Source organism: Doryrhamphus excisus, linkage group LG23 (assembly GCF_037039965.1).
Source record: "Doryrhamphus excisus strain RoL-2023G ecotype Guam linkage group LG23, RoL_Dexc_Guam_v1.1, whole genome shotgun sequence".
Classification (NCBI taxonomy): Eukaryota; Metazoa; Chordata; class Actinopteri; order Syngnathiformes; family Syngnathidae; genus Doryrhamphus; species Doryrhamphus excisus.
Window position 1 is genome coordinate 9,673,977 of NC_136379.1, and position 12,175 is coordinate 9,686,151.

The following is a 12,175-nucleotide window of genomic DNA, read 5'->3' on the forward strand; positions in this document are numbered from 1 at the left end:
AAACTGTAAACTACTGACTTGCTTGTTTTGTACTTGAAAAAAGTAGCTCACAATACTATATTGAATATTTTACTATAATAAATCACACTTGATATCTTTTGATGAGTCGTAATAATAGAAAAATATGTATTTTTTTTACAAGAAACGATTTAAACAGCAATGCAACTTATGGCCACACGTCGGCGCCAATGCGCCACTTTTCAACCCCAATAAAGACAACTGATGCCAACGCTGTCGTAGAGCTCTATTTATTAAAATATATAAAAGCATTTTTGCAAAAATAAAATTAACATTTTGAGTCCGTTACTGCCGACGCTACTCTGGTTGCCACTTATATCCAAATCTCCCGTCGGAACCTCTTTATATCTCCACATGGGACCACAACTTGTTATAGTTTTAGACAGCTTCCGGCTTCCGGTGCGTGTTGGAGTCAAGCTAGGTCAAACCTCGAGATATTTTTTTACCATTCCATTTGGCCCAAAGAGGTTAAATAAAAGGCTTTTTGGACGAATATCGTGTTTTATAGTAAACATAGAATGACACAAGTGGGAGAAGTGAATGTCCAAAGTGGATTTAGGTTGTTCGAGTTGTACGAAATTGGAAAGAAAGTGGACTTACCAGGCGTCACGTTGTGTATTTGCACGGCCAGAAGAAAGAAAAAAAGCGAGGTCATGATGTCAGTGGTAAAATATTAACATTTTTTCACCCACTTTTCATTTAAGACAACAGTAGGCGACACTCGCTTGACTAGCAAACATGAAGAACATTCAAGGAAATGACCAGACGGTATTTGAATCACGCCCCCGAACCTCCGAGCCAATGACAATTCAGCATGTCACCTGTTACTAGGCAGCACAAGATGCTCCACTGAATGGGAAATCACGTGACCTGCCAAGACCCATTTGAAACCACAATGCTACTTTTGACCACACGATGGCGGTACAGCACCACTCCTTCAACCCCAAATAAAGCACCGAGGCTATGGCGGTCATAAATATCGATTAAAATATATCATATAATGTTTCCAAACTTTGTAATTCTTTAGTTAAGTTTCATAACTGTGATTAAAACCAGATGTAGTGTAAACTTGTTCATTCTTGATTGCACAAGACGTATTATTATGTTTAGTATATATTCTGGCGTTTGCTAGCTTGCTAGCCTGCTAGCTGGCTAGCTAACGTCCGTCTGGAGTCCCGCAGTTGCATTTTTTTTCATGCCCACAAGTTACTAATACTGTTGAAACAATATTCAGAAAGTTATGAACATGATTCTATGCTTTAGCTATTAAAATATTAAATTAACACTGAATCCTATATACCTGTTGCGTCTGGAAACAATGAATATAAACACATTGTAAACTACTGAGTTGTTTTGATCGTTTTGTACTTGAAAAAAGTAGCTCACAATACTATATTTAATATTTTACTTTGATAAATCACACTTGTTATCCTGGTATATTTTGATGAGTCATAATAGTAATAGAAAAAATGTTTTTTTTTTACGAGAAACGATTTCAACCGCAATGCAACTTATGGCCACATGTGGGCGCCATTGTGCCATTCTTTAACTCCAATAAAGACAACTGAGGCCAACGCTGTCATAGAGCTCTATTTATTAAAATATATAAAAGCATTTTTGCAAAAATAAAATTAACATTCTCGTCTCTCGATGTTACACCGACATGAGCATAATCCCTTAAGTTTTAAAACATAGATCCATAAAGATATATTAGTAAAACATTCTGTGTAATGTAAATAAGCGGAGTCACAGGCGGGTTTGTTTACGGCTGCGGACGCAATAAAAAAGTTGAGCCGAGGTGGGATGTGATGGATGTCGGAATTTCAGTCTTGGGAACAATCCAAACGGTTTCCGTGCACCCAGTAGCAGATCTGAGCAAACTTGAGAGGAGTGATTCGCACGGCCACGTTGTAGTCCTTGTTCTCTCCGTCGATCTCCAGCCACTGATGACCCGAGAAGATCCCGATGACCTTCCTCTCCCAGCGTTCCAAGGAGTTGTCCCAAACCCGCCCGTACACCCCGGAGCCGCTGGCGCCGGGTCTGGCGTCGCAGTGCTGGTAGATCAAGTCACTGGACTCCTGCTCCACGGGGCAAAATCTGTAGACCAGCTCTCCGGGTCTGTCGCTGTCGAACCCCGAGAAGTGGATGCGTCGGCCCGCCAGGTCGTCCAAGTCGGGCGCCACCGCCAGACGCATGAAGGGTCGGCGGTGAGGCGAGCGCAGCTCCAGCAGGGCGTAGTCAAAGTCCATGCTGACCTCCTGCGGGCCCTGGATCCAGCCCTTGGGCACCCGTGTGCGCCGCACCCGCACCCAACGCACAAGAGGCTTCTTGGCGGACGACGGGTCGCCTCGGGTGGCGTTGACGGACGGCGGGATGAGGAAGCCCACCCTCAGCTTGCGCGCCCCCTTGACGTAATCCTTGCCGTCGTGGACGCAGTGGGCGGCGGTCAGGACGTGCCACCGTGACACCAGGACCCCGGTGCACCCCGTGGAGATCCGCACGGCCGCGGAGAAAGGGTAGTCCAGGAGGAAGTGGTCTCCTTGGATGTTGAAGCGCCCGTCCGCGCCGTAAATCTGACGCCTCACTCGCTTGCGTGTGGGCCTCACCCCGCCCTCATCGTCATCATCATCGTCCTCGTCCCTGACGTCCACATTGGTGAGCGTACGCGAGCCGTCCCAGTAGAGCGTCTCGAAGGCCAGCTTGTCCGCCGCCTCGTGTCCCTGGTGGAAGCAGCTGGAGTTGCAGTGAGTGCTGAAGTCCAGACGGGTGTGGGCGCTGAAGCGGGAGCGCCCCAGCGGGGTCGGGCTGTGGGGGACCAGCGTGGGGACGTGGTGGAGGGGGGCGGCGGGGCGGCGTGGAGGCTGCAGGGCGGACGAGAGGACGAGGGGCAGGAGGAGCAGGGGGGTCAGGGGGGCGCTCATTGTGCTGTCTGAGGGGACATGAAGGCCACGCGTCACTCGTCGATATTTTGCAGTACATGTTGCAGTACAAGCAGACATGCTAACGAGTACATTTCAGCTTTATCATAAAACATATTACATATCAAAGTAACGCTTTCCTCCTTTACATTTTTTTTTCCAAAATATTTAAATGTTATTTTTTCCCGCGTACTTGACCCATAAACGTAGTTAGAACGTAGTATTCTGCTGTTAAACATGCTAAACATGCTAAACATGATGGCTCAAAACGCTCGGTAACAAGAGGCGGGGTCAAAGTGTCCCTTTGTGATGTCACAGAAGGACGGACTTCTGTTCTTCTTCTTCTTTGAAATGTGCTGCGGGCCAAAAAAAATACAACTGCGTGCCATAGTTGGCCCTCAGGCCGCAATTTGGAGAGCAATAGAAAGTAATTTAAGATAATAAATCTACATTAACTTACCTTTTATAGTACAAGTAGAATATATGACTTTTCATATTCTATATATTTATATACAGTATAGAAAAGGTATACATATATATATATAGATAGATAGTATATACAGTATACAGAGTATGTATACACTGTATACAAAGAGTATATATATACAGAATATACAGTATATACAGTATACAAAGAGTACATATATATACAGAATATACAGTATATAAAGAGTATATATATACAGAATATACAGTATATACAGTATACAAAGAGTATACATATATACACAATATACAGTATACAAAGAGTATATATATATATATATATATATATATATATATATATATATATACAGTATACAAAGAGTATATATATATATATATATACAGTATATACACTTGTTGAGCCTTTTCATGATGGGCATTACAAGAACGATTCGGTCGTATCTGAGCTCCCGACAAAGCGGCTCAAGTGTTGACAATGAAGCTTTTGTTCCTGGAATATATTCCAGATTAGGAAAAAAAATAGGATTTCAAGATGACGAAAGCGTTTACATGCGCGTCTGTGTTTTCGCCACAAAAACAAGATCGAGTCCGTGCAAGCCTGAAAATAAGAAAACTCTTTTATTTTGAAATTTGATTATCTTTATGTTTTACATGTATTTATATTATATGAATAAAAAAAAGTATCAAGTAAAAATTAGTTGCGGATTAGACCGCCTGGGGAAGCAGCCTGGGGGGGGGGCAGGTGTGTAAAAAGTGGAATGGGACAGGTTGAAACATGGCTGCTACACAAAAAGAGCATTATTACTGACAAAGGTGCTGTAGGGTGGGGCACCCACACCCACACCCCAGTGACTTGTTGAAACGTATACCCCCTTTAGGATAAAGTGCCTCCTGCCAGTGACCGTGTCTGAGTCTTAAAAAGGTCATTGAACGCACCATGCTTACATGCATTAACTCTAAGGGTCACAAATCAATCCATAGGACTTCGAGGAAGCTTTAAAATTCCCGATTATTCAAATAAAAGTTATTTAACGAGCAAGAGTTGTCACAAGTTACTCTTTAATGTGTATTACTGTCAAATGTACTGCAATATTACCTCCTTGTTCACCAAGCAGTGCAGTCCGTGTTCATGGGATCCATGATTCCATGCACCAGCAGCAAATTCCCAGGTGTTCCTCTCCCATCCCCGCATGGAAAAAGGCGGCTCGGAAGGTGGTGAAGCTCTCTCGGAGTGGAGTAAAGTAGAGTAAAGTAGAGTAAAGTAGAGTCGAGTGGACTGCGCCACAGAGGCAGGGCACTGTCACGCAGCGTGTGCGGAAAAAAGACGCTCCCTCCGCAACATGAAGTCTCCTCTGGTCAATGAGCGTCTATCTGGAAGCAACCTGTCCCAGTCACAGGGCCCTGGTGTCCGCAGGGTCCTAGCGCCTGCCGGGTATAGCCGTGGGTTTGTCTCCTTTCAGTTGAAAGAAAAAAGTTAAAGTAAAGAAACTAATAATAATTTTACCAAATACATTAGTTAATAAAATTTTTTAAAAAATTCTGTTTGGTTCAAAATTTAATATAAAAAAAAATAAAAAAGGAATAATTTTTTTTATTACATGAAAAAACATGTAATTAATTTGATTTAAAAATATTATTTATTTTGTTTATCTCAATTGTTAGAATGAATTTCTGAAATAAACAGTACCAAGATAAAACTTTTTTTTCTGTGTTGTCCTAAATAAATCTGATTTAACATATCGTTATCATTGTTAACCGCGATATCGGATTCAATACTAATAAATTGAATATTTTTGTCATTAAAAGCATAAAAAACCTGTCTGGATTTCTAAATGCAGGTTTTAACATTATTAGAGCCCTGTAGACATGAAATAACACCCCTATAGTCACCTTTACGCTCTTATTATTCTTTGTTTACAACGCATTGCATCTTTTATGCTGCAGGAAGTCCAGCTAGTGCACTAAATACTTTGCCTTGAATTTATTTTTTCTAAACTTAAGCAGACAAAAACTTACCGCTTCCACACGCAACGGGAGGAGAAGTTTTTTTCACTGTTTTGTTGTTGATTCGGGACATGGCATGGCTGCTTTCATGGTGTTCAGGTAACATGGCAGTAAGGTAACGTGTCATTACTGCCACCTAGTGACCACAATAAATATTGACAGACGGCGGGATGGGGGGGGGCTCATGTTCCGGCCTTGACCTCCAGCTATCTCCAGCTCCTTGCTTGGGCTTCTCTGGGAACCTGTGGAATTTGGGATGCGCCGTTGAGGTGCGGGATGGGCGTGCCGAACAAGAGCTCCCAGTCACGGCGACGGCGCTTTCAGGAATCTCCCAACAAGGACACAAGTCAGACTGGGGGATTCGGGGGGGGGGGGGGCGACAATGTGGACCTTGTTGTCTCGGGTTTCCCTCCTGCAACCTGCTCCTCATCCTCAGCTCCAAGCTCCCACGTTCTTCCGTGTCTAAACTGATGAGTACAGGATGACGGATGACGTCTCTCTCGTCTCTAGTCGGGGGTGTCCAAAGTGCGGCCTTGAGGCCATTGGCAGCCCACGCCTGCTATTTTATTGGCCTGCAGCATATTGTAAAAATAGAATCTAACAACAAACAAAAATAGACAAAAACAGACAAATCTGCAGTCCTCTTAAAGTGACAGTACCATGACACACAATTGCAATAAAGTGAATTTAAAGCCAGCAGAGATGAAATATAGAGGCTAGCCTAACCTGTTAGCATATCTACATGTGCTTTAAAAATATCCTTCCTTTTTCACAACGTGGTCCTTGAAGACAAAAGAAAACCCGCTGTAGTTTGATGCCCAGCAGGAGTCCACACATGAAAGAACATTCCTGGACACGGACCGGACCCCGGAGACACTGCTGCCTCTGTTTGATGGCCGGGGGCCGCTGCACGTACGCATATTTTTGGAGTTAAGAGCATAGAAAACCTGTCTGGATTTATTGATATTTTAAAATAAAATTTACCAAATACGTTAATTTTTTTTAAATTAATTTTTAGTTAATTTAAATTTTTTTCTGTAAGGTTCAGAATTTATTTGAAAATTAAAAAAAGGAAAAATTTCTTTTTTTACATGAACAAACATGTAATTAATTTTATTTAAATATATAATTAATTTTTTTAATCTTTGTAATGAATTTCTGAAATAACCACTACCAAAATAAAACAAACTAAAAATAAACATGGATTTTTTTTCCTGTGTTGTTGTAAAACATATTCTATTTTTTGATTGGCTGTGACAAGTCACATGGTTCTACAGTCATCCCTCATTTATCACTGTTAACCATGATATTGGATTCAATATTAATAAATGGAACATTTTTGTCATTAAGAGCATATAAAACCTGTCTGGATTCCTAAATACAGGTTTTAACATTATTAGAGCCCTGTAGACATGACATAACACCCCTATGGTCACCTTTATGCTCTTATTATTATTTATGCTCTTTATTATTTATTATTACTTAACGTCTAACTTTTTATACCTGGCTTTTAGCATTGTTTTTAGCTCTGAATGAATTATGGATATTGTATTTTCATGCATCTTTTACTCTCTTTTTTACTATTTTTTTCTTTTTTTCTTCACTGTAAAGCCTCTTTGAGTACTTTGAGTGAAAAGCACTATACAAATGAAATGTATTATTATTATTATTAATTATTATTACTATTATTATTATTATTATCATCATCAAACTAAACACAGAGATGCCAAGTGTAGAATATCCCGACTGTGTGGCCGAAAGCGTTATTACCGTGATAAAGGAGGACGCTTGACCGCATCTCTGATTGGACCGCCACTGATGAAGTGTCGGTTGAGTGACACGTTTGGAGTCGGACTTTTCAAACGGCAGACGGATGACTCTGACAGCGTGGGAAGTCCAGAGGCAGACAGACCAGTGAAGGGGCCTCATGAAACGTTAAAACATTTAACACCTTTTCTCCAAGTCTTGCTCTACCTCTCTCTCTCTCTCTCTCTCTCTCTTTCTCTCTCTCTTTCTCTCCCTCCGATACTTCCCAGCATGATTCATGGAAGAAAAGGCGTCTTCTTCGAGTCACGAGAGCAACAGCTGGTCAGTAAAGCCACCTTTTTACGTGATGATGGCCGATGGTTTCCTTCTTGGGCTGGTCTTCCTTCATCTTATTGGGGGGCTGATGGTGCCTTCACTTGTCATCTTTGCCTTGGTCTTCCTTCATCTTATTGGGGGGCTGACGGTGCCTTCACTTGTCATCTTTGCTTTGGTCTTCCATCATCTTATTGGGGGGCTGACGGTGCCTTCACTTGTCATCTTTGTTTTGGTCTTCCATCATCTTATTAGGGGGGCTGATGGTGCCTTCACTTGTCATCCTTGCTTTGGTCTTCCTTCATCTTATTGGGGGGCTGATGGTGCCTTCACTTGTCATCTTTGCTTTGGTCTTCCTTCATCTTATTGGGGGGCTGATGGTGCCTTCACTTGTCATCTTTCCTTTGGTCTTCCTTCATCTTATTGGGGGGGCTGATGGTGCCTTCACTTGTCATCTTTGCTTTGGTCTTCCTTCATCTTATTGGGGGGCTGATGGTGCCTTCACTTGTCATCTTTGCTTTGGTCTTCCTTCATCTTATTGGGGGGCTGACGGTGCCTTCACTTGTCATCTTTGCTTTGGTCTTCCTTCATCTTATTGGGGGGCTGACGGTGCCTTCACTTGTCATCTTTGCTTTGGTCTTCCTTCATCTTATTGGGGGGCTGATGGTGCCTTCACTTGTCATCTTTGCTTTGGTCTTCCATCATCTTATTGGGGGGCTGACGGTGCCTTCACTTGTCATCTTTGTTTTGGTCTTCCTTCATCTTATTAGGGGGGCTGATGGTGCCTTCACTTGTCATCTTTGTTTTGGTCTTCCATCATCTTATTAGGGGGGCTGATGGTGCCTTCACTTGTCATCTTTGCTTTACATACATACATGGTACCTACATGGTACATAGATACATACATGGTACATACATGTACATGTACATACATGCATCTCTACTTATTAGATCAAAACCTCTTTATAGCTGCGATTAATTACCATTCATTGTGAGTTAACTATGGGCAAAATCACAATGAAATGTTTGATATAATTGACAGCTCTAGATAATATTTTTTATATATTTTTAATATCATAATTTATTATAAGGAAAATCATTTTAGAATTACAGATTTTATTATATTATAATTATATTATTATTATTATATTATTATATAATAACATTATTTAATATAATAATATTATTATATATTATATTTTTTTATTATAATAATTATATTTTATTTTATAATTTTTTTTATTATAATTTTTTTTATTAATACAAAATTATTTGTTTCTTAAATTTCATTTTTGCCTGCATTTTCTTGCTGGACAAAACCCCCACCTCTTCTGACTTCCTCCATGGATATGTCATATTTACGTGTATTTACGTGTACGTCAGGATAAGACGGTCATAGCATGCAACATTAACATCATCTTTTAAAAAAACATAAAATGAGTACTCACGTTTGCCTCTGCCTGGCCATGGGATGTAAACGTCTCTTCTTGATTGTTATTGGTTCATGAGGAGCCAATCATGAACCAGAGGTGCTGACATCGTGCAAGTCCAATGTTTTGATTCAAAAAATAAAATGACAAATATGAAAATGTGTTATCTCCGCCATCACGGTGGGCTGGTGTCACACGCTCTGTGGGATCACATCTTAATCTGATAATTGGCTTCACGTTCCCACAAGACGTCTGAGCCTTCAAGCAGAAGTTGACAGCTTTCATAACAATCCCCTCGCTCCACTGAACTCACACCAGGACACTTTGGATTAGTGGGAACGCTCTCGTCCACGCTCAGGTGGACCACCATTGGTCGGCATTGGTCGGCATTGGTCAGCATTGGTCGGCATTGGTCGGCATTGGTCGGCATTGGTCAGCATTGGTCAGCATTGGTCAGCATTGGTCACATGCACCCGAGCAACCTCGCCAAGTCAGAGAATGACTGCAATGAAATGGAATAAAAACCATGCTCTAAACCATCCATCCATCCATCCATCCATCCATCCATCCATACATCCATCCATCCATCCATCCATCCATCCATACATCCATCCATCCATCCATCCATCATCCATCCATCATCCATCCTGATCAGGAGTTGATCCCACTACTGCAAGCGTCCGCCTGCTGCCTCCCGTCCCTGGTTCTCCTGCAGGGCCTTCTGGGTATTCCAGCCACAGCGTCTCCTCGGCATGATGTCATTCCGGTTTGGGCTGCACATGCTTGAAGAGGAAAAAAGAAGAAGAAGAAAAAAAGAGTTGGCAAAACCAGCGGAGAGGAATGCTTGGGGCCTGAGTGCGTTGCCAGCTCCTGGAAGAGAAGTGGAGAGTGTGTCTCATCACACGGCCAACCAGTCTGGGCACAAAGGAAGGAAGCATGGAAGATGTCCCAAAATATCTTCATGCTCAGAACATGTTCAGTCATGGCTCTAATAAAAGTACTCCAATACCTCAACACCCGAGGTGCTGTACAATACGGGAGCCGGGATCCTTACCCACTTAGCCTGCACAGAGGATGGACTCTTCATAGGAATTACACATACAGTAGGATAGGAATGGAACATTTTACCTCTGCTTTGAACAAGACATGTTGTTCATAGTGTATGAGGGTGGTAGTATCACATTGGAGGAAACTGTGGCTCTACAGTATAGTATATTGGTGTATAGTATAGTATTGTATAGCATCGCATAGCATAGTACAGTATAGTCCATATTGGCGTATAGTATAGTATTAGTATAGTATACATACTGGTATATTGTATAGTATAGTATAGTATATTGGTATATAGTATAGTCTAGTGTAGTATAGCGTAGTATAGCATAGTATAGCATAGCATAGTACAGTAGAGTCCGTATTGGTGTATAGTATAGTATTAGTATAGTATACATACTGGTATATTGTATAGTATAGTATATTGGTATATATGTAGTATAGTATAGGGGTATATAGTATAGTATAGTAAAGTATATTGGTATATAGTATAGTATAGTCATATATAGTATAGTATATTGGTATATAATATAGTATAGTATATTGGTATATAATATAGTATAGTATATTGGTATATAGTATAGTATATGGGTATATAATATAATATAGTATATTGGTATATAGTATAGTATATTGGTATATAGTATAGTATATTATATTGGTATATAACATAGTACAGTATAGTATATTGGTATATAATATAGTATAGTATACATATTGGTATATAATATAGTATATTGGTATATAGTATAGTATATTGGTATATAATATAGTATAGTATACGTATTGGTATATAGTATAGTATAGTATAGTATATTGGTATATAGTATAGTATATTGGTATACAGTATAGTATAGTATCATATAGTGGTATATAGTATAGTATAGTATTAGTATATTGGTATATAGTATAGTATAGTATAGTATTAGTATATTGGTATATAGTATAGTATATTGGAATATAGTATAGTATATTGGTATATTGTTAGTATTAGTATGTTGGTATAGTACAGTACAGTATAGTATAATATAGTGGTATATAGTATAGTGTAGTATAGTATAGTGTAGTACAGTATAGCATAGTATATTGCGCAACACAACCATTGTTGTAAGGAGCTGCTTTAATTTCGCTGATGCCTTCACTGTCAATCGTACACGATGTACATAGAGGTGAAGAAGGTTTGATTCCAGAGGTTATTTTGTTTGAGTGTTTGCTGCTGTTGGCTTTGAGAGATTGAAGAAAAAGTGTCTGCGGGAATGAAAAACGAGGCAAAGTGAAAGTAAGTGAGGGCAGCTGTGCCTAAAAAGGCAAACGTGATGCTAGGAGAGAAAGGTAGAGCACGGGAGAGCGGAGCACACTTCCTGTTTCCATGGAGGACACAAAGCATCCACAACACAAACACGAGCAAATATTTACAAGCTGACGGCCAACGCTCTTTTATGTCCACGGCGCCTCGCTCCGCCTACGGGACACACATCCTCACTTCCTGTCGGAGGGTTTAGATCAAGGGTGTTCAAAGTGTGGCCCGGCAGACAGTTGTGGCCTGCAGCTAAAAGTAAGATCAAAATATTCAGGGAAAAAAGTTGTAATATTTTTACAAGGATTACATACTAATATTCAGGGGAAAATATAAAGTAGAAATATTTCAGAAAAAAATAGGTGTGTTTTAAAAGTCCAATTAATTAAAAAAAAAATAATAAAACAATGAATATATTTGTCTTTTAAAAAAAAATAGAAATCCGGTTGTGGAAAAAGTTGTAATATTTTTACAAGAATTACATACTAATATTCCAAGGAAAACATAAACTATAAATATTTCAGAAAAAAATAGGTGTGTTTTAAAAGTCCAATTAATTAAAAAAAAATAATAAAACAATGAATATATTTGTCTTTTAAAAAAAAATAGAAATCAGGTTGTAGAAAAAGTTGTAATATTTTTACAAGAATTACATACTAATATTCCAAGGAAAACATAAACTATAAATATTTCAAAAAAAAAATAGGTGTGTTTTAAAAGTTTTAAAAGTCCAATTAATAAAAAAAATGTCATTATTTTATCAAAATCAGGTTGTGGAAAAAGTTGTAGGAATAAAGTGAAAATATTACGGGAATAAAGTCATACTTCTGAGAAAAAAACATTTTGCAAAGAGGAAGCTGAATTAGTTGGAAAATAAATAAAAAAACACAAATTAAAAAACAGCTGTAATTTTAAGAGAATAATATAATAAA

The 12,175-nt window shown here is 39.5% G+C and overlaps 1 protein-coding gene across 1 annotated transcript; it reads right to left on the bottom strand.

The window, feature by feature from the left end:
• Nucleotides 1-1,572: 1,572 nt before the first annotated feature.
• On the bottom strand, nucleotides 1,573-4,834 carry prss23 (serine protease 23). Its single transcript, XM_078788580.1, has 2 exons — nucleotides 4,480-4,834; nucleotides 1,573-2,947 (listed from the first exon to the last, which is right to left on the bottom strand). The coding sequence occupies exon 2, from the start codon at nucleotides 2,937-2,939 to the stop codon at nucleotides 1,842-1,844; it is 1,098 nt and encodes a 365-aa protein (XP_078644706.1). The 5' UTR covers nucleotides 2,940-2,947; nucleotides 4,480-4,834; the 3' UTR covers nucleotides 1,573-1,841.
• Between the last annotated feature and the right edge of the window lie 7,341 nt (nucleotides 4,835-12,175).